The sequence below is a fragment of the Scylla paramamosain genome, chromosome 15 (assembly GCF_035594125.1).
Source record: "Scylla paramamosain isolate STU-SP2022 chromosome 15, ASM3559412v1, whole genome shotgun sequence".
Classification (NCBI taxonomy): Eukaryota; Metazoa; Arthropoda; class Malacostraca; order Decapoda; family Portunidae; genus Scylla; species Scylla paramamosain.
The window spans coordinates 2,183,311-2,205,810 of record NC_087165.1 but is presented as its reverse complement, the minus strand read 5'-3'; the positions used below and the strand labels follow the sequence as shown (position 1 = coordinate 2,205,810).

At 43.9% G+C, this 22,500-nt stretch overlaps 1 protein-coding gene across 1 annotated transcript; it reads left to right on the top strand.

Annotated features, from left to right (window-relative positions):
- The first annotated feature begins 415 nt into the window (after nt 1–415).
- Nucleotides 416–5,726, top strand: LOC135107757 (uncharacterized). Its single transcript, XM_064018093.1, has 3 exons — nt 416–1,741; nt 2,000–4,033; nt 4,125–5,726. Exons 1-3 carry the CDS (start codon nt 416–418, stop codon nt 5,724–5,726), a joined length of 4,962 nt encoding a protein of 1,653 aa, XP_063874163.1.
- The last annotated feature ends 16,774 nt before the right edge of the window (nt 5,727–22,500 follow it).

The window sequence follows — 22,500 nt, the reverse complement described above, 5'->3', positions numbered from 1 at the left end:
CCGAGCTACAGCATAGGACTACTGTGTAGTGTGAGCAACGGAGAATAGAGGGCCAGAAGCCGACAAGTGTGTTTTACTATTCGCCTTCTGAGGGAAGCCAGGGAAGAACACGGAGCGCCGCAGGGTAAGTTCACCGTCACGTATGCAGGAAGCATCGGACCCTAAAAGTGTAAGTGTGACTGCCCACGGGGTGGTGAAGTTACAGTGGTGTCAGGAGTGGGATGAGTTAAGTGCTAACTGTGTGCGTCGCGGTGTGTTACCGAGTGTGCGTGTGTATTGGACAGGGGAGGCGAGCAGCGGTGGTACGGGTAACGTACTTGTGGATCGCAGCGGGCGGGCGGACGGTGCAGTGTGTTTTGCCATGGTAAGCTGCGTGTTGTGTTAAGTTACGGTGCCTTACAGTAATTAAGTCAGCATGGCGGCGAAAGAAATCACACTAGCGGATGTTATGAGTGCCCTGAAGGCGCAGGGAGAGGTACAGCATGCTGAGTTGCAAGCGGTGACGAGCAGTGTAGACCGTGTATTTAAGGAGGTTATGGGGCTCGTGAAGGAGGAGTGTTCACGGGTTAAAGACGAGGTGTTAAGTGAAGTGTTCACCAAGGATCAGGTGAAGGGAGAGGTGGAAAAAGCGGCCAGTGAACTGAGGAGATATGTGGATGAGGTTGTGGCGGCACAGGCGCCTCCTGTACTCTCTCAGCATAAAGGCACGCTGTTCCGGTCAAGTGGGCGTGCTAGTGAGACTGAGGGGGGGAGTGACGAAGAGGAGGAGGATAATAGTTGTCACGGAAGCCTAAACAGCCTTTCTCCATTGGCCAAGGTGATACCGTCTCCCCTACGCTCTCCTGTAAACGTCTTATCACCTCCACCATCCCCGCTAGCCTCAGTAAAGTCGTACCCCTCTGCTGCCAGCTCCACGTCACGGAGGCTGAAGGACGGGACGAGGCGCCGGCCACAGGAGTTCGATGGAACAGTGTCTTGGGAAGCGTATAAGACACAGTTCGAGCTCTTGGCCAGCGCCCGCCAGTGGAGTCACCTTGAGATGGCCATGCAGCTGGTGTGGGCACTCAAAGGACCGGCATTAGAAGTCTTGAACCAGCTGCCAGCTGCCCAGCGGTGCTCGTATAGTAAAGTGACGGCGACACTGGAGAGGAGGTACGGGTACCAGCACCAAACCGAGGTGTTCAGGACAAGGTTCCGGGCCAGGTTACGAGGCCCGGGGGAGACCCTGACACGCCTGGCGCAGGATTTGGAGGTGCTGGTGCGGCGTGCGTACCCGGAGGCCAGTGAGGAGATGATCACCATTCTCCTGCGGGATCAGTTCGTTGATGCCATCGATAACCAACAACTGAGGATATACATCCAGCAGGCACACCCCAAGGACCTTCAGGAGGCCCTGGCGAGGGGCCTGGAGATGGAGTCATTTCTCCGGACGACGCGGGAGCGACCCAGCGGGAATTATGTCCCGCAGAGAGTGAAGGCAAAGAAAGGGGCCGTGCAGAAGGCCTACTCTAGCCCTTCACCGCCCCTAGGTGAGTTCAGGGGTAAGTGCTACTCTTGCGGGCAGCAGGGGCACACCAAGAGGTACTGCCCGCAGGGATCGAGTAGCGGAAAGGCTGTCAACGGCAGAGCAGGGCAGTACCAGTACAAACCCTGTTGTTGGAACTGCGGTCAGGGGCACAAGATGGCAGAGTGTGCCCTCATCTCTCCCCGGGATAGCAAGGAGGCTGGGGGAAACGGAAAGGCAAAGAAAGAGAGTGAAGGCAAAGAAAGGGGCCGTGCAGAAGGCCTACTCTAGCCCTTCACCGCCCCTAGGTGAGTTCAGGGGTAAGTGCTACTCTTGCGGGCAGCAGGGGCACACCAAGAGGTACTGCCCGCAGGGATCGAGTAGCGGAAAGGCTGTCAACGGCAGAGCAGGGCAGTACCAGTACAAACCCTGTTGTTGGAACTGCGGTCAGGGGCACAAGATGGCAGAGTGTGCCCTCATCTCTCCCCGGGATAGCAAGGAGGCTGGGGGAAACGGAAAGAGGCTGGTGGAAGGGGTCGAGCGCCAGCCAGAGAGCCAGAGACCCCAGTCCGCCTAAGTTGCCGCGCCGAGGGTGCCCGGACAGTGCAGGTGGGCGGGCAAGTGGATGGCAAATCTTGCTGCCTCACTGTGGACTCGGGCGCGGAACGTACCTTCGTGCAGGACGGGGTGGTGGCAACTGGACAGCCCCCGGTGGCCCAGCAACAACTGTGTGGTATTACAGGGCACTGCACACAGCTGAGGGGACCAGTGCATGCCAGGATTGCGGTTGGCAGCACGGAGGAGCATCTTCCCGTCTTTGTAGCGGACGTCGGGGAGAACTTGCTCGGCCTAGAGTACCTGAAGCAGAGCAGGGCGGTGCTGGACTTCGGGGAAATGACTATGTCGGTCAGAGGTAGTGTGGTGCCGCTACAGGAGGGCGGTGTTGACGCAGAGGAGTGTGAAGCTTCAATTGAAACTCACCGAGCCCATACTGCGTCCCTACCCGAAGCTAGCCACCGCTGCCGTCTCAGTAAGGAACAGAAGGAGGAAAGTCAAGGGTCGGAAGAGTGTGAAGGTGTACAGACAACTATGGACCCGGAAGGTCATTGTGAGGACATGCAGGGGAGTAGCACTGGGGTTCCACCTCATCTGCAGGATCTATTGCAGAGGAGTTTGGCATGCCTGTCTGGGGAACAGGTGGACGAGGTGAAGGAAGTGCTGACTCTGTATGCAGATGTCTTCTCGCAGGGAGATAATGACCTGGGCCGGACCAGTCTGGTTAAACACCGCATTCACACAGGGGATAGTCGGCCGGTTAAGTTGCCGCCCCGCCGGATTGCGCCTGCTCGTCGGCTGGAAGTGGAAAAAGCCGTGGAGGAGTTGCGCGCGCAAGGGATAATCGAAAAGTCGGCTAGTCCCTGGAGTGCTGCTGTTGTCCTCGTTAAGAAGAAGGATGGGTCTACCAGGTGTTGTGTGGACTATCGGGGCCTTAACGCCGTGACGACAAAGGACTCTTACCCTCTACCGAGGGTGGATGACACGCTTGACGCGCTCACGGGGGCCCAGTGGTTCTCCACCTTAGACTTGAAATCAGGTTACCATCAAGTTGAGGTTGCGGAGGAGGACAGAGAGAAAACGGCCTTCTCGTATGGGCAGGGACTGTATCAGTTTAAAGTGATGAGTTTTGGTCTGGTGAATGCCCCGGCCACCTTTGAGCGTCGAATGGAGCGTGTGTTGGATGGGTTGCTGTGGAAAAGCGCCCTGGTGTACTTGGACGATGTGCTAGTGTACGGGAATTCGTTCAAGGGGGCTCTGGAGAGGCTTAAGACAGTGTTGGACAGGTTCAGGGGGGCAAATGTGAAACTCAGTCCAAAGAAGTGTAGCCTGTTCCAGAGGGAAGTGACGTTTCTGGGTCACATAGTGAGTAGTGAGGGAGTGAAAACAGACCCTGGTAAGGTAGAGTCAGTTAAGGAGTGGCCAGTGCCGCGCAGTGTGACGGAAGTGCGCGGGTTCCTTGGGTTGTGTACGTACTACCGGAGGTTTGTGAAGGGTTTTGCGCAAATTGCGGTGCCACTCCATCACTTGACTCGTAAAGGGGCATGCTTTCACTGGAGCGAGGACTGCCAACGTGCCTTTGAAACTCTGAAAGAGGCTCTCGCTAACGCCCCTGTGTTACCGTACCCGGATCCAATGAAACCATACGTGTTGGATTGTGATGCGAGTGCTGAGGGAGTAGGAGCCGTCTTGTCCCAGGAGAAAGACGGACAAGAGTGGGTCGTCTCCTACTTCAGCAGGAAGTTCTCAGCCCCTGAAAGGAACTATTGCGTCACTCGTAAGGAGTTGTTGGCAGTGATCCTGGCCATTGATCACTTCCATCCTTACTTGTACGGGGCCAGATTCAAGATTAGGACAGACCATGCTGCTCTGAGGTGGCTGAAAACCCTCAGAAACCCGGAGGGGCAGCTGGCCAGGTGGATTGGCAAGCTGGAGCAGCATGACTACAACATCGAATACCGGCCTGGAAAAAATGCATAGCAATGCTGACAGTTTGAGTCGCCGTCCTTGCGACAGTGACTGCAGGCATTGTAGACGCCATGAGACTGAGCCTGTGTGCGTGAAGGCTGCCGGTCTTGTCAGTGACACTGAGTGGGGAGAGGACCTCAAACAGGCCCAGCGACAGGACGCTGATATCGGGCCCATAGTGACACTGCGGGAAGAAGGCGAAGAAAAACCGCCATGGGAAAGCGTGGCCCCGCTAAGCCCTGCCGCCAAGGCGTTGTGGCAACAATGGGCAGTGTTGCGAGTGAGTGACGGTGTGCTGCAATGGCGGTGGGAGTCATGTGACGGCGGTGTGGCCTTCTGGCAAACAATTGTCCCTGTGAATATGAGGGAGGCCTTAGTGCGCGAGGCTCACGGTGGAAATGCAAGTGGTCACTTCGGTGTGAGGAAAACGCTAGGGCGGTTAAAGCAGCGGGTTTATTGGGTAGGCATGCGGAAGGACGTTAGTGAATGGTGCAAAGTGTGTGACGTGTGCTGTGGGAAGATGGGCCCCGGGAGAAAGACAGTTGCTCCCTTACAGGTGTATCAGGTTGGGGCACCTATGGAGAGGGTGGCAGTGGACATCCTGGGTCCGTTCCCTCAGACACTGAGAGGTAACCGCTTTGTGTGTGTGACCATGGACTACTTCACTAAATGGCCGGAAGCGTATCCGCTGCCAAACCATGAGGCTGCCACCGTGGCAGGTGTGTTAGTGGACGAGTTCTTCGCCCGGTTTGGCGTGCCGCACGAGCTGCACTCTGACCAGGGCAGGGAGTTTGAGTCAGCAGTATTCCGGGAGTGCTGCCAGTTGCTGGGCGTCAAGAAAACTCGTACTACACCCCTGCGGCCGCAGTCGGATGGCATGGTGGAACGCTACAACCGCACGTTGGGGCAGGAGTTGGCCAAATATTGCCAAGAAGGGCAGGAGGACTGGGACTTAAAAATCCCCCTGCTTCTCTTGGCCTACCGGTCCGCCGTGCATGAGGTGACCGGTTACACGCCAGCCCGGCTGATGTGTGGGCGGGAGCTCCGGCTACCAGTGGACCTCGTGACTGGCAGGCCGCCGGACGAAGACCTGCCCACTACCATCACCCAGTACGCTACAGCCCTACAGGACCGTCTCCGGGAGGTGCACCATCAGGTGAGGGGTAACCTGAAGGTGTCCGGTGAGGCGATGAAGGACCGGTACGACCGCCGGGCAACGGCACCACCCTTTAGCGAGGGGGATCAGGTGTGGCTGCACAACCCTCGGCGTAAGAAAGGATTGTTCCCTAAGCTCCAGAGCCCCTGGGAGGGGCCATACGTGGTGGAGAAGGTCATCTCGGACGTCACCTTCAGGATACGCCAAGGGCCAAGGAAGCGGGCACTGGTGGTGCACGCTGACAGGCTCTGGGGTTACCATGGCCCTGGAAGCTTCTCCTGGGGAGAGCGAGCTGCTCTCCTGACCAGTGACGAAGAGGAGGACAAGGACAAGGGCCTTGGGGACGACGAGCCCCTGGTGATGGAGGATGACGGAGACCTGGACCTGAGAGAGCCTGAGCCGCTGGTGATGGAGGAAGGTGGAGCGGATGAGTTGTGTCCCTTGGAGGGGGCACTGGCGGATGTCGACGCTGGACCTGTAGTAGGGAGACCCAGACGGGAGCGGCATCCACCCAAATGGAGTGAGGATTATGTTCTTTGTTGATTTTTGATATACCTAAAGTTGAAGTATTATTTTCTTGTTTTTGGGGGTGTATCTGTAGCCTAAAGGGAATAGAGAGAGTTGGGGAGCGAGGGCGCTCAGTCTCTTTACAGGAGGGGGTAGTGTCACGAGAGGGCAAGATCATGAAGATACACAGACTGAGTCCCAGCTGAAGTGGAGGATGACGTCACACTACGTCACCTCGCCGGCCGCCTACCCTGGGGCTCGGGAGTATCACGTGACGTGTAGCAGCCCTGGGATTGGTGGCGGAACAGTTTGGGAGACAGAGTGGCGGGAGAACACTGGTGAGGGAAGAAAGCCCGCGCGTCGCCGACACTGCCTCCTGTACTTGTATGTGCCTTTGTGAGCTGGAGCAAGGCGTCAAGAAGCCTTCCGAGGGTCGACAAGAAGCCCGGGGTGCCGAGCTACAGCATAGGACTACTGTGTAGTGTGAGCAACGGAGAATAGAGGGCCAGAAGCCGACATGTGTGTTTTACTATTCGCCTTCTGAGGGAAGCCAGGGAAGAACACGGAGCGCCGCAGGGTAAGTTCACCGTCACGTATGCAGGAAGCATCGGACCCTAAAAGTGTAAGTGTGACTGCCCACGGGGTGGTGAAGTTACAATATATATATATATATATATATATATATATATATATATATATATATATATATATATATATATATATATATATATATATATATATATATATATATATATATATATATATATATATATATATTTATATTTCCCTTACGTTCTGGATTACAATAACATGTTTTTTCTCTAATTTCTACTGATCTCAAAAATGTATAATATATGCAAGGTTTTATTTACAGTTTCTAAAATATTCTAATTCAAGACGTTGTTATTCCTTTAAGGCAGTGGTTCTTAACCCTTAGGTCGTGACCCAAAGTTGGGTCGCCAAGCCATTTGAATGGGTCGTCAGAGATATGTGCATAGATTTTTCGCCAACATACCTATCAAAATGTTTTCAAAGTATCAATCCTGTGTATAGAATACATATGTCATTAACATCTAAGGCTAAGCAAATCATAAAGACAGACAATTTAATTGAGGTAAAAAAAAAACAACACCTACTCTTGTCTTTCAAATATAATTTTAAACCTTGAATAAAAGAGCGTTTATGAAGGCATATAGATCCCCATGGTCAATCTGCTGGACAGGAATTTGGGTCAGCTACAAAATGGAGTTGTTTTATATTTTTACTTAATTTTGTTTCTTTACTCTTTTTGTTCCATGACATCTACATATATATAGAAAAAGTCCTTGGTAGTAGTAATATACCGTAAAATGAATTGAAATCCCGCATGATCCTCTATTCAAAACTCGCGCCCTCCAGGCCATCAAGCAAGAAGCGACAGTGTGACAGTGATGAGTGGTGTAGTGTGGATGTGTGCGTCCGTCAATCTTTCGTACCTACGTCTTTCCGTGAGGCGGCTGGAGCAGGAAATCGCCGAGCCGTGCTGCAGAGGTGAGGTGAGTACACTCCTGGCCAGGGTGAGAACGAAGTAGTGACGTGTGCAGTGTGCTGTGCTGCGGAAGTCAAGGGATGCGGCGGGAGGGTCAGGCTGTCATGGCGGTAGCCTCTAGTGGTCTTGGGTACTGTATGACCAGGCCACAAAGCTTCATATCCCATAATGTAGTTGCCGTGGGTTGATATGCACGATGGAAACGTGGAATGTAACTTGTGATGATCAGTGAAGCTTTCATGGCGATACTACTACCATGACTGAAAATTAGGGAACTAGGATTGCCCGGTCAGCTCTCTCTCTCTCTCTCTGGAAGCTTATTTGCGCTCACTTTCCTGATGGACTGAGTTTGAATGACCTTAGTGAGGGCAGTCACAGATAATAGTGGTGATGAGCCGGGGCTCCACACAGTTCATGGAGAGTAAAACGCGTATTTATGGCGAAGCACCCCCACCACCCATGCCGTCCTGGTGCGCCCTCCCTGTCTGCTGGGTTGTGGGCACGTGTGTGTGTGTGTGTGTGTGTGTGTGTGTGTGTGTGTGTGTGTGTGCGTGAAAGTTTCATTAGAGTACTTGTAAGTGTAGTGCATAGATTCCGTTTGGTGCAAAGAGCAAGATTTTCGTATTGGAATGATCGTGGCTCATTGCGACTCACGTGCAGAATACTGCGTGACGAGACGAAGCTTCTGATAGTTACTTGTGTTGCAGCTTTTGGTTTTGTAACACATCTTATTCTGTTTTTATTACGTTCTTCTTCCTTAAGCAGTTAACTTCTTGTTGTTTACGTCCAAAAATCGAAAATTCAAGCCCCAGCTTTTAAGAATAATTTATAATGATGAACAGAATGTATTAAATTCTTTTATCCAGAACCTTTCAGATCAAGATATTGATTGACAGCTGCCAGGTACTGCAGGACATTTATTTAAAATAATTTTAATTTTATTTTTAGTAGTTTTAATAGTTAAATAATAAATGACTTGAGGATTATAATGTTAAAGTTTTATTTATATTAATAGTATAACAGCAGGTATTCTGAAATGTTAACAAGTATGTGCTGCTTATAAAACATGAAAAACAGTACAACACACACTAGGTGTGTAACACAAGACAGAAAATAAAACCAAGGCCTTGCTATGAAAGACAGCAGCATTCATAAGAGGCATTTTTTTCCCACACCTGCACAAACATTTGGCAACATCAAGGTGTTTATCACTTATGCCTTATAAGACAGAACACATGGTTAGTTGAATTAAGAGATCACACAAAAGTCATCACTATCTTATAGCATACATATATAGTATACAGCAGCACCAAGAGACATTGCAATGTAAGAACATAAGAAATAAGGGAAGCTGCAAGAAGCGACCAGGCTTACATGTGGCAGTCCCTGTATGAAATATACCTACCTATTTCCACCTATCATCCCCATCCATAAACCCGTTTAATCTTATCTTAAAATTCTCTAATGTCTTGGCACTAACATGATTACTGAATCTGTTCCACTCGTCTTCCACTCTTTTTTTGAGAACCAATTTCTTCCTATCTCTTTCTTAAACCTAAATTTTTCAAGCTTGAACGTGTTATTTCTTGTTCTATCCTGGCTGCTGATCCTAAGAATTTTGCTTACATCACCCTTGTTACAACCCTTGTACCACTTAAAGACTTCTATCAAGTCCCCTCTTAACCTACATCTCTCTAAAGAATGTAAATTTAACAGCTTCAATCTTGCTTCATAAGGAATACTCCTCATCCCCTGTATCCTTTTAGTCATTCCCCTCTGTACTTATTCTAATAGACCTATATCTTTCCTGTAATGTGGGGACCAGGACTGCACAGCGTAGTCTAGATGAGGTCTGACCAGCGCCAGATATAACTTTAATATTATTTCTGGCTTTCTACTTTTAACACTCCTAAAAATGAATCCTAATACCCTGTTTGCCCTGTTTTTGGCCTCTATGCATTGCTTTCCTAGACGGAGTTCAGAGCTAACTATAACTCCTAAATCTTTTTTTGTACCCTGAACCTACCAGAGTTTAGTTGTTTATTGTGTAGCTACTGTGTGGGTTTCCTCTACTTACACTAAGTACTTTGCATTTGTTGATATTAAACTGCATTTTCCATCTGACTGTCCATTCATTCATCCTACGTATCTAAATCTGCCTGCAAGGCGATGGCATTTGATTCTGACCTAATTAATCTACTTACCTTTGTGTCATCCGCAAATTTACTAACATCACTAATTCCACTATCCAAGTCATTGATATATATTAAAAACAACAATGGCCCTAATACTGATCCCTGTAGCACCCCACTAATTACGTTACCCCATTCTGATTTAGAGCTGTTTATTATAACTTTGTCGCCTGTTGCTTAGTCATGGCCTTAGCCAGCCTAACACCTTCCCATCTATCCTGTGTGCCCCAACCTTTCTCAGTAGCCTCTGATTGGGTACCTTGTCAAAAGCTTTACTAAAGTCCAGATATAAGATGTCATAACTATCACCATTATCTACTGCGTCATACACTTTAGTGTAAAAACTTAACAAGTTTGTCAGGTGAGACTTCCCCTTTGTGAAACCATGCTGTGACTGATTTATCAAATTATGTTTGTCAAAATGCTCCCTAATGTTCCTTGTTATTATCGACTCCAATATTTTACCTACAACAGAAGTTAAGCTGACAGGTCTATAATTGGATGCTAAAGTTTTATCTCCTTCCTTAAAGATGGGTACTACATTAGCCTGCCTCCACATTACTGGTACCTCACCTGACTCAAGTGATTTCGTAAAGACAGAAACTAATGGCTCACTAATAACCTCTTTACATTCCTTAAGTACTCTGGGATATATTTCATCTGGTCTTGGTGTCTTCAACTTTTTTAGCCTATCTCCTGTTCCACTCTCCTTAGTTATGGAAGTATCTGTCAGCTTCTCATTCTCATCTGCTGTAAACATCTGTTTCACTATTTGGCATATCCTGCATGTTTTCCTGGGTGTAGACAGTTAGAAAATACTCATTCAGAATTTTACTAATCTTCCCAGACCTAACCAGCTCCCCATCTACCTAGCTGTATTTACCTAGTTGTGACAGGACAAGAGCCACACTAGGCTCATGCTGTCCCATCTCCATATCGACTTTTATCTAGATTTTCTTTAAATTTATGAATTGTCTTTGCACACAGTCTCATCCTTAAGTTCATTCAACACCATTATACTTCTGTGTGGGAAGCTGTGTTTCTTGATGTCTCTTCTGCAAACACTCCTTTTCAATTTCCTTCCATGTCCTCTTGTGTCTCTCATATCGATATCATGAGGTCTTCTCTGTCCAAGTTTTCCATTCCTTCCAATATTCTATATATTGCTATCAAATCATCTCTTTCCTTCCTTTTTTCTAGTGTAGTCCGGCGCAATCTCTTCAACCTTTCGTCATAACTATACTCTCTTAAGGTTGCAGGGATTTTTAGTTGCAGCTCTCTGGATTCTTTCTTTCTTGTTTTTCAAACTTGGCAACCACACTGATGGTGCGTACTCCAATCTCGGACGTATCATCCTTGTTATCATTTTTTTTTATCATATCTTCATCAATATAAGAGAATGCTATCTTGATGTTTCTCATCAGATTTTATGTTTCTCCTATAATTTTGTTTATGTGCTTCCCAAATGATAAATTATCAGTAATAATTACTCCTAGGTCTTTTTCTTCTGATCTTATAGAGATTTCCTCATTCACTAAGTAACAGTTGCCAACTGGTCTTCTCACACTTTTCCCAAACCTCATCACACAACATTTTTTTTTTTTAGCATTAAACTCCATGTTCCACCTCAATGACCATTCATTAATCTTAATGAAGTCCTCTTCATTTGTTACTTTTCTCATAATCTTAGCGTCATCAGCAAAAAGGTTCATGTAACTTTTTACAGCTTCTGTCGTATCATTTACATAAACTGTGAACATAATAGGAGCAAGTACTGAACCTTGCGGGACTCCACTTTATTACTGTTCTCCAGTTCTACCTGCTGCCTTTAATTACTGTCCTCATTTCTCTGTTCGTCAAAAAGTCAGTCATCCACTTTAACAGTGATCCAGCGAGTCCTCCAATTTTTTCCAATTTCCATATTAGTCTTCTGTACGGAACTTTATCAAATGCTTTTCTCAAATCTAAGTATATGCAGTCGAACCATCCATCTCTCTCTTGCACTATATCTATTACTATTGAGTAGAAACTTATCAAATTTATAACACAAGATCTTCCTTTTCTGAAGCCAAACTGTTTCTCTGTTATCACTTTGTTGTCTTCTAGGTATTTCACTCATCTGTTCTTGATAATCTTTTCACAAATCTTTGCCACCACACTTGTGAGTGATACAGGTCTATAATTTAATGGATCTTCTTTACTTCCGGTCTTGTGAATTGGGGTAATACCCCCCCGTTTCCAAACTATGGGTACTCTACCTTTTACCAGGGTGGTGCTAATTATATTGTGCAGCACTGAGACTAATTGTGAGCTACACTCTTTTAAAATCCAACTTGATACACCATCAGGACCCATTGCTTTCCTTACATCCAGGTCTTCCAACATAATCTTTACTTCTTCTACTGATGTTTTAATCTCCTTTAGGTTGGTCCCTTTTTCTAATGCTGTCTTCTCACCTCTGAAATCATTTTCCTAAGTAAACACAGAGTGGAAGTATCTGTTCATCTACCTCTTCTGGGTCATCCACTGTCTCTTCTCCAGCTTTTACCATGCTTATTTCATCTTAACACTTTAATTTTCCATTAATGAATTTATAAAATAATTTTGGTTGGTCTTTACATTTCTCCACAACATTCTTTTCAAATTTTTTCTGATCATCTCTGTGAGTTTTGACAGATTCGCTCCTCTTCCTTATGTAATTGTTCCACAGGTCCAGTCTCTTGTTTTTCTTCCACTTGTTCCATGCTTTTTTCTCTCCAATCTAGCTGTCGCACATCTCCTATTGTACCAATCATTTTTGAAAAGGTTCTCTGTTGATCTTTTGGGTACCCATTTCTCTACTCCTTTATTATAAAAGTCCAGGAAGGCTGTCTACTTTTCCTCTATGTCCTCCTTTTAAATAACTATGTTCCAATTCACTTTACTGAAATACTTCCTAAGTTGTCCAAGGTTAGTCTTGCTGTAGTTTAGCCATTCTCTTGTGTGGTCCTCTTTCCTTATACTGAGGTTATTATCCATAACTGTGAACTGAATCAGCACATGATCACTTTTTCTTATTGGGTTTATGTATTTAAGGTCTTCTACTATTTCTTGTTCCTTGGTGAAAATTAGATTGGGCCTTGAAGGTGCTTCATTTCTCCTAAATCTTGTGTCATCTGTAACCCATTGTGTCAGGACATTTTCAATAGCCAGGTCTAGTAGCTTGTTCCCCCATGATGACTCACTGCCTTCTGTGGTCCAGTTCTCCCAAGATATCTCTTTACAGTTAAAGTCCCCCATCAGGATTATATCATCATTTTCCTCAAGCAGCTCTGTCAAACATGTCCTTGTGTCCTCAAGCATTTTCTTATATTCATCCTCTCTCCAAGAGTTGGAATGGGGGGAACACAAGTCACCACAACGTTATGGTATCTTCCAATATTCTGTCTTAAGCTTATTTTCAATACTTCTGCCTCCTCCATCCCATATGTGACAGATTCCACTAGTAAATTCTTCCTAACTAGAAGCATCACACCTCCTCGCTGTTTATTCCTTCTATTTCTCATCCAGAGGTTGTATTTTCCTTCACCAATATTTAGTATATCCCCTTCACTTGCCAGTTTAGGTTCAACGATTCCCATGATGTCCAGTTTTTCCTCTTTTAAATAGTCTTCTAGTTTCAACACTGCTGACATTAGTCCATTTATGTTTGTGTATGCTACTTTTAGTCTTCCCCTGCCCCTATTTGCTGCCTTTAATGGACCTATAGTATCCTCATTCTTCATCCAGTATACCTGATAAAATCCCTTGGGGTCTGTCTTCACCTGGCTGGCTACCTTTAATTCATAATTGCCCTTAGCTTTCCTCTTTAATCTCCTGACTGTTCTAACTAATTCATTATATTGTGGCCTTAAAACCTCTTCACCTGCCCTTAATCTCTTATATATACTTCTCTTCCATCCTATATAATGTTTTAACCTAGCATTCATCAATTTAGGGTCATTTTTCTGTGATCTTATTGCTCTATACAGGATGTTTGCTAGCTGTCCTGTATACAGTTTGTCTATGAAATATTTATACAGCTCATCTACATTTACTTCACCTAATCCCCTCATCTTGGCCCCTTCCATCCTCTCCACTCCCTCATCTACTCACCTTGACCTCACCTCTCCCATTTCAGCATGACCTAACCCTTCAACATACTCACACCTATCTCCCTCTCTCTCTCTCTCTCTCTCTCTCTCTCTCTCTCTCTCTCTCTCTCTCTCTCTCTCTCTCTCTCTCTCTCGTCGGTCCCTTCCGGACACATCTTCCCTCCTCTTGTCCAACACCCTCACACCTCACCTCACCTCTCTCATCCTGCCTTATCTCTCTCAACTCCGTCCCGGTCCTGACCTCACCTGCAACCGTTGCCAGTCAACTCCTTGGAGGTACCTTTTTAATTCTTCAAAATCTGCTCTCCTAAAGTCAGGTGTTTTACTAGTGTTTTTGCTTCTAAAAGTTTCTTCCCATTTTAATTTGTACCTAATTTCCCAATGGTCACTGTTGCCTAGCTGTCCTCCAACCTCTATCTCCATGACTGCCTCTTCCCTGTTAGTAAGAATTAAATCTAGAATATTGTTCCCCCTTGTGGGTTCTATGACTACTTGTTTTAAAAAAATCATCCTGAATTACCTTAAGAAATTCCTCTGCTTCCTTGTCACCCACCATCAGGCTCCAGTTGATATTCCTAAAATTAAAATCTCCTATCACACATACCTGACTGTACCTTCCTGCTCTGTTTATTACCTGCCACAGTGAGGTGTTAATTTCCTTTGTACTGTTTGGTGGCCTGTACACTACTCCTAGTACTACTGACTGTGATCCTTCCTTAATATCTACCCATATCAACTCTGTTTTGAATGTACATCAGGAGTTAACAGAGTCAGCATAGCAAGGCTACTCCACCTAACAGAGAACGCAAAGACTTCCATATCAGAACAAATGACATGGCAACTCAATACTGCTTACAACAACAACAACAACAACAACAACAACATTGAAGTAAAGATATACGAGTACAGTGGGCATATGACAGCTAAAGATATAGTGTTAATAACATGTACCTAACCAAGGAAAATTTCAGAGAAGAGAAGCCTTTATGTCACCACAAAGTAAACATGCAGAATTTAAATAATTCCTGCATAAGTTGTAACAAACAGCACAAAACCTGATGAAATGCTACATTACATGAGAAAAATAAGAGGACTGATATCAAGTGCTACTGTAAGATATATCTAAAATTACATATATTGTGATAAAATACATTATGGTATATATATATATATATATATATATATATATATATATATATATATATATATATATATATATATATATATATATATATATATATATATATATATATATATATATATATATATATATATATATATATATATATATATATATGTTACAGTCAATACCTGAATCCAGACAATTTGTAAAGTGACTTATTTTTTCAGGCAATTTGTGAACTGCCTGGTTAGGTTAGGTTAGGTTAGGTTAGGTTAGGTTAGGTTAGGTTAGGTTAGGTTAGGTTAGGTTAGGTTATAACCTAACCTAACCTAACCTAACCTAACCTAACCTAACCTAACCTAACCTAACCTAACCTAACCTAACCTAACCAGGCAGTTCACAAATTGCCTGAAAAAATAAGTCACTTTACAAATTGTCTGGATTCAGGTATTGACTGTAACATATATATATATATATATATATATATATATATATATATATATATATATATATATATATATATATATATATATATATATATATATATATATATATATATATATATATATATATATATATATATATATATATATATATATATATATATATATATATATATATATATATACCATAATGTATTTTATCACAATATATGTAATTTTAGATATATCTTACAGTAGCACTTGATATCAGTCCTCTTATTTTTCTCATGTAATGTAGCATTTCATCAGGTTTTGTGCTGTTTGTTACAACTTATATATATATATATATATATATATATATATATATATATATATATATATATATATATATATATATATATATATATATATATATATATATATATATATATATAGGGTGTCTCAAAAAAATGTACTCACTCTTAGAATTATGAGAAAACCTTTATTTATGGACATAGAGTGAAATGAAATAGCATCGAATACATGAGACAAATGTGTTTGAAGAATCATGTTTGCGAATGTTCAAATTGATGACCATTATTGTCCAGACAACGCTGATAACGCGCACCAAGGGATTCGCAAACGTCGCGAAACATGTCATTAGGAATATCACGACATTGTCTTTCAATTTCAAATTTCAATGCGCCAGTCGGCGCGAAAAAAATGTCCCCACCTGCTGTATCATTAAGTTTTAACAACACAACATTACGTTCTTGTTTATTTAGGTTTATTTAGCCACCAGCGGACACGAAAACACTTGTCACGGCCAATAATGAACATCTGGCATCTCCATGCTTTCAATTTAATAATGTGACAGATTAACGAGATTCAGTAACCGCCAGGCAGTGTGTGAGGGAGGGTGTTTACTCCCTCCTGTCACGGAGAGGTACTTCCCGCTTCTGCTCCCGTTTCCTCACATATCGCTCGCCTCTCCTCGTGATATCGGTCACCCTTTGCTTCAGAATGGGGCCTGCCAAGCTAAGAATGGAGGAGAAAGGTGCTATACTGGCTCTATTTCGCGAAGGCCTCAGCAAAAGAGAAGTGGCAAGAAGGACAAGAAGATCAGCGAAGTGTGTTCGTAATGTCATCAAAGCAACCAGTGCCCACGGCGGTGTTATTCAAAAGAGAAAGCAGGGGTCGGGGAGGAAACGAAAGACAGGCCAGAGGACGGACATGCTGTTGCGACGTGAGGTGCTGAAGAACCCTTTCATCACCGCCAAGGAATTAAAAGGAATGCATAGAGATGTGCTGGGAGATGTGGCAGTGAGAACACTTCAACAGCGGCTACAGAAAGATTTCAAGCTACCGTGTCGTCGGGCAGCTCACAAACCTCTCCTCACCGAAAAAATGAGAAAACAGCGGCTTGATTTCTGCGGACGCTACAAGCACTGGACTTCAGCAGACTGGCGAAAAGTTGTGTTCAGTGATGAATCTGCCTTCAAAACTATTTCAAAAGGACAGAGAACCGTGCGACGTCCTGTGGGTGCGAATCGTTTTGACAGCAAGTACACGGTAAAGACGGTTAAGTTTCCAGCAGGTGTGATGGTGTGGGGTTGCTTCAGTGGTGAGAAAGGTAGTGGGGGCTTGTACTTTTTAGACAAAAACATGAACATGAATGCTGCGCTGTATATGAACGTGCTGACAGATCACATGCTCCCATTTTATGAATCCCACGAGAACGCTCATTTCCTCCAGAACGGTGCTCCATGCCATCGGGCAAAGCGTGTGATGGAGTGGCTTACAGAGAACAATGTTTCGTTAATTGAGTGGCCAGGGCACAGTCCAGACTTAAATCCAATAGAAAACTTGTGGAATGAACTAAAAAGAAAAATTGGCAAACTCTCAGTGAACACTGTCGGCGCTATAACGGAAAAACTTCGTGTGCTGTGGGATGAAACTGACTTGGATTATTTCAAAAAATTATCTGACAGTATGCCAAGTCGCATAAATGCCGTTCTGAATGTAAAAGGAGAGATGACAAAATACTAATGTGCACATATGACAGTAATATTAGTGTTTTATTATCCCTAAAAAATTATAAGGTAAAGAATGGTAGAATTGTTAATGTTGTTGTGTTATTATTGTTATTGTTAGCAGGTGGGGACATTTTTTTCGCGCCGACTGTATTATATTCTCTTTATTCATATTTATACTCATATTCATATTCATATTCAAATTACTGTTTATTTTTGTTTATTTATTCATTTATTTTTTTGGAGAAAATAACCACATGATTTCTTCCCATCTGTTTTTAATTTTAGCCTGATAAATTTAGATTTAAAGAGAGGGAGTGGTTCTCAAACAGTGGTAGATGACAGGAGTAGGCTCTGTAATTAGGTTGTTTGTACAGAGTCAACAGGGAGCTTGAAAAGAAGATTAGACAGATTTATGGATGGGGATGATAGGTGGAAATAGGTAGATAAATTTTATACATGGAATGCTATGTGTAGCCCTGATGGCTTCTTGCAGATTCCCTTTTTTCTTACTTTCTTAGAAAATGGGTTAGATAATAGTGAAAATTATGAGATTGCTGAATGTTATCTGCTAGCAAATGTGTATATACTGAAATGAAAGCTCATCATATAATGTAATATAGTACATACAGTGTATAGGTTCAGTATGGTTGTGAATGTTATTAATCAATATTTAGGATCTGTTGTTTATAAACTATTTCATCATGAATGTCATTTAACCACATTTACCACAACTAAATTAAATATTACCAGTTGTAACACAGTTGTGTAGTCACAGAAATGCTGCGGTACGTGCCCGAAGTTTGTTTATCTGCAGGAATTGGAGCTTCATTGTTCAGCAGATGTGTTGTGCTGCTGGTATGCTTGAACTCAAAATTTTCCATGTAGACAGACTGCTTGTGCTCCACACATAGCTTTTCCAAGACTTGGAGCCATTGCAATCACCTGGAATCATATTTAATTAAACTGGTAAATTCTTACTTAAATTCTGAAAATATAATGAAAATATTTTCTATAAGATAAAGAAACAATGAAAACTTGGTTCATATTCATATTTCAAGCAGTAAGGGGAAAGAATTTGCAACTAGACAGATGCCCAGAAATGGTTTTACCCACTCATAGGCTATGTTGGGGTACACACATATATATTGACACCAGCTCCCACATACCAGGTTTGCTCATTCATGTAATGCCAATCATACATAGTCAAGGAGGAGGCAGTAGACACCTGCCGAAACGATAATTACTCCCAGTGAGGTCTAAAGCACTGTTCAGGGGGTGCTGTGAACTTATTAAACCCAGCTGTGACCTCACTGAACGTTTCCCTTTGTGTCTCACAACACAAGGGGGCAGTCACAGCCTGCCCTCTAAAGACAACTCTCTTCCTCCACTCAAAACTACAAGCACCTAATAACACACACACCCTTCACTCAAAAATTTCTAAATTATTATGGCGACTCCTACACTAGCCTCGGAGTCCCCATCTGGGGAGGGGACCATAAATGTCCCCAGGTCGGACTTCCTTTCTGTTGACGATCCTAAGTATCTTGACACCCCCGTCAACTTTTTCTTCGTTAACTTCTGCAACATTCACGGTCTAAGATCTAATTTTCAATCTGTAGAACACCACCTCTCCTCTTCTAAACCTCATCTTTTCCTCACAGAACGTCAGGTGTCTGAGGCAACTGACAGTAGCCCCTTTTCTGTTCCCTCCTGCTCTCTCTATTTTTATTTTCGATCCAAAGCTGGATGTTGCGTTTATGTGCGCAATGACTTAACCTGCTCTCGTGCCCACGCTCTTGAATCTTCCGAGTTTTCCACCATCTGGCTACGACTACAGAGTCACTCTCAAACTAAATTTATCTGTGCTGTATACCTCTCACCTAACTCTCTCTGACTATAAGAAATTCTTTGACTACTTAACTTCCAAAGTGGAGCACATTCTGACCCTCTTCCCTTTTTGCAGAGATCTCCATTCTTGGAGACTTCAGTGTTCACCATCATCTTTGGCTTTCCTCTCCCTTCACTGACCATCCTGGTGAACTAGTCTTTAACTTTGCTATCCTCCCCTACCTAGAGCAATTGGTGCGACACTCTACTTGTATTCCTGACCGTCTTGGAGATACGCCCAACATTCTTGACCTTTTCCTGACTTCTAATCCTTCCTATAGAGGAAAAATTAGGGTCAATCGGTAAAACACTTTGTAGCCAAATTATTTTTTTTACTTAAGGTGTGTATTGTTTGTAGGTGTCCTCATGCCGAGTTACAGCCTAGCTAGAGTGCACATACCTGTGTTTTGAGAAAACGGCGTCTTAAGTTTGATGTTTTTTGCCGCGCCGCGTTCCGCTAGTGACTGCCAGTTGCGTAAGTGAGGTCCCTCTCCAGTTTCTTGCATTGTACCATCCTCTTGATGGACTTCATCACCTTATTTGCTCGAAGAAGGTACGCCATAGTCCTTTCAGTGACTGGAACCTCAAGGTCTCTGTAGATATTGGTTTCTACATACCCAGCGTTGAAGTTTGACACTGCCTGAGCCACAGCAAATTCCCCATAGGTTTGGTCCCTCTTTGCACTTTTATGTTAATTTTCTTTTTTTTTTGTATCTAAGGCCACATGAATGCACTTGCTACACTTTCATCCATGTGATGCCTCCCAAACGTACATATCAAACTGTTATGGTGACAGTCAGGACAGGCCACATTCCCTGCCAGTTCTGTCCACCAGCTCTTCTTAGCTAACATATATTCTTCATCCTGTGTTTCTTCATTTGAAGCCAAGGCCATTACCTTGTGCCTCTTCTCTGCGCTTGATAGTTTGACGGGTGAATGTGTATGCTTGCGTGGTGAGGAAGCATCACTTGGGGCAGCTGAGGTAGAAGCTTCTTCCTTGGCCTCTGATGTTGAGTTTCTCTTTTCTTGTAATACTTTCCTTGCCTTTTCAAGCCGTTTCCTCTTCTCAAGATTACTCTTCTTTATTCCATCCATCTTGTACAGTTGAACAGTTGAAGATGTCAAAATCAGCTGATCACGCTACACATAACCTTCCTTCACGGAGACTGGAACGTCACTGAATACACAATGCCCTGAGGGAGGCTAGCTCCGGGTTATTGAGTTGCCAGATATAGATTATAGATATTCATGAAGAAAAGATACATAAATAAAGAAAGTTTGATTGTTATGCCTCCATAGATTATTTTTTTTTTCGTGATTTTGACACAGGTGTATATAACAGGCAAAAAAATCAACTTAGAGTAGCTGTACAGTATTGAAACTTTAACACAGTATTGCCGAATGGTGGGTGATCATTTTCCAACAAGAAACCAAAAATGCCAAAAGTTGTCATTTTCCACATATTTTTCCTCTATACCCCCCTTATGCTGTTAGCCTTTCTTCTCCGTTGGGCTCCTCCGATTACAATCTCATATCTGTATCTTGTCCTATCGCTCCAATCCCTCATCAGGATCCCCCAAAGCGAAAGTGCCTCTAACGTTTTGCCTCTGCTAGTTGGGGGGACCTGAGGAGGTATTTTGCAGATTTTCCTTGGAATGATTACTGCTTCTGTGACAGAGACCCATCTTTGTGTGCTGAGCGCATAACAAAGGTGATAGTGTCTGACATAAAGGCGTACATTCCTCACTCTTTTTCTCGACCTAAACCTTCCAAACCTTGGTTTAACACAGCTTGTTCTCGTGCTATACATGATAGAGAGGTGGCCCACAAAAGGTACTTAAGCCTTCCATCACCAGAATCTCATGCACTTTATATTTCTGCCCGGAACCATGCCAAGTCTGTTCTCCAACTAGCCAAAAAATTCTTCATTAACAGAAAGTGTTAAAACCTTTCAAGATCTAAATCCCCTCGTGACTTCTGGCATCTAGCCAAAAAATGTCTCCAATAACTTTGCTTCTTCTTCTTCTTTCCCTCCTTTATTTCAACCAGATGGCACCACTGCTATCATATCTACTTCTAAAGCTGAACTCTTCGCTCAAATCTTTGCTAAAAAACACTACCTTGGACGATTCTGGGCTTGTTCCTCCTTCTCTTCCACCCTCTGGCTGCTTCATGCTACCTATTAAAATTCTTTGCAGTGATTGTTTCCATGCCCTTGCTGGCCTAAACCCTCGGAAGGCTTATGGACCTGATGGGGACCTTCCTTTTGTTCTCCGAAACTGTGCCTTCGTGCTTGCACCTTGCCTAGTCAAACTCTTTCAGCTCTGTCTGTCAATATTTACCTTTCCTTCTTCCTGGAAGTTTGCCTACATTCAGCCTGTTCCTAAAAAAGTGTGACCGTTCTAATCCCTCAAACTACCGTCCTATTGCTTTAATTTCCTGCCTATCTAAAGTTTTTGAATCTATCCTCAACAGGAAGATTCTTAAACATCTATCACTTCACAACCTTCTATCTGATCGCCAGTTTGGGTTCCATCAAGGCCGCTCTACTGGTGATCTTCTGGCTTTCTTTACTGAATCTTGGTCATCCTTTTTCAGAGATTTTGGTGAAACCTTTGCTGTTGCCTTGGACATATCAAAAGCTTTTGATATAGCACAAAGCTTTGATTTCCAAACTACCCTCCTACGGCTTCTATCCCCTCTGTAACTTCATCTCAAGTTTCCTTTCTGACCGTTCTATTGCTGCTGTGGTAGACGGTCACTGTTCTTCTCCTAAATCTATTAACAGCAGTGTTCATCAGGGTTCTGTCCTGTCACCCACTCTCTTCTTATTATTCATTAATGATCTTCTAAACCAAACTTCTTGTCCTATCCACTCCTACACTGATGATACCACTCTGCACTTTTCCACGTCTTTTCTGAGACGTCCAACCCTTCAGGAGGTAAACATTTCACGCAGGGAAGCCACAGAACGCTTGACTTCTGATCTTTCTAAAATTTCTGATTGGGGCAGAGCAAATTTGATATTGTTCAATGCCTCAAAAACTCAATTCCTCCATCTATCAACTCGACACAACCTTCCAGACAACTATCCCCTCTTCTTCAATGACACTCAGCTGTCCATCTCTTCTACAATGAACATCCTCGGTCTGTCCTTTACTTATAATCTGAACTGGAAACTTCACATCTCATTTTTAGCTAAGACAGCTTCTATGAAGTTAGGTGCTCTGAGACGTCTCCGCCAGTTTTTCTCACCCCCCCAGCTGCTAACTCTGTACAAGGGCCTTATCCGTCCATGTATGGAGTATGTTTCACATGTCTGGGGAGGGGGGTTCCACTCATACTGCTCTTCTAGACAGGGTGGAATCAAAAGCTTTTCGTCTCATCAACTCCTCTTCTCTAACTGACTGTCCTCAGCCTCTCTCTCATCGCCGCAGTTTTGCATATCTATTTGTCTTCTACCGCTATTTTCATGCTAACTGCTCTTCTGATCTTGCTAACTGCATGCTC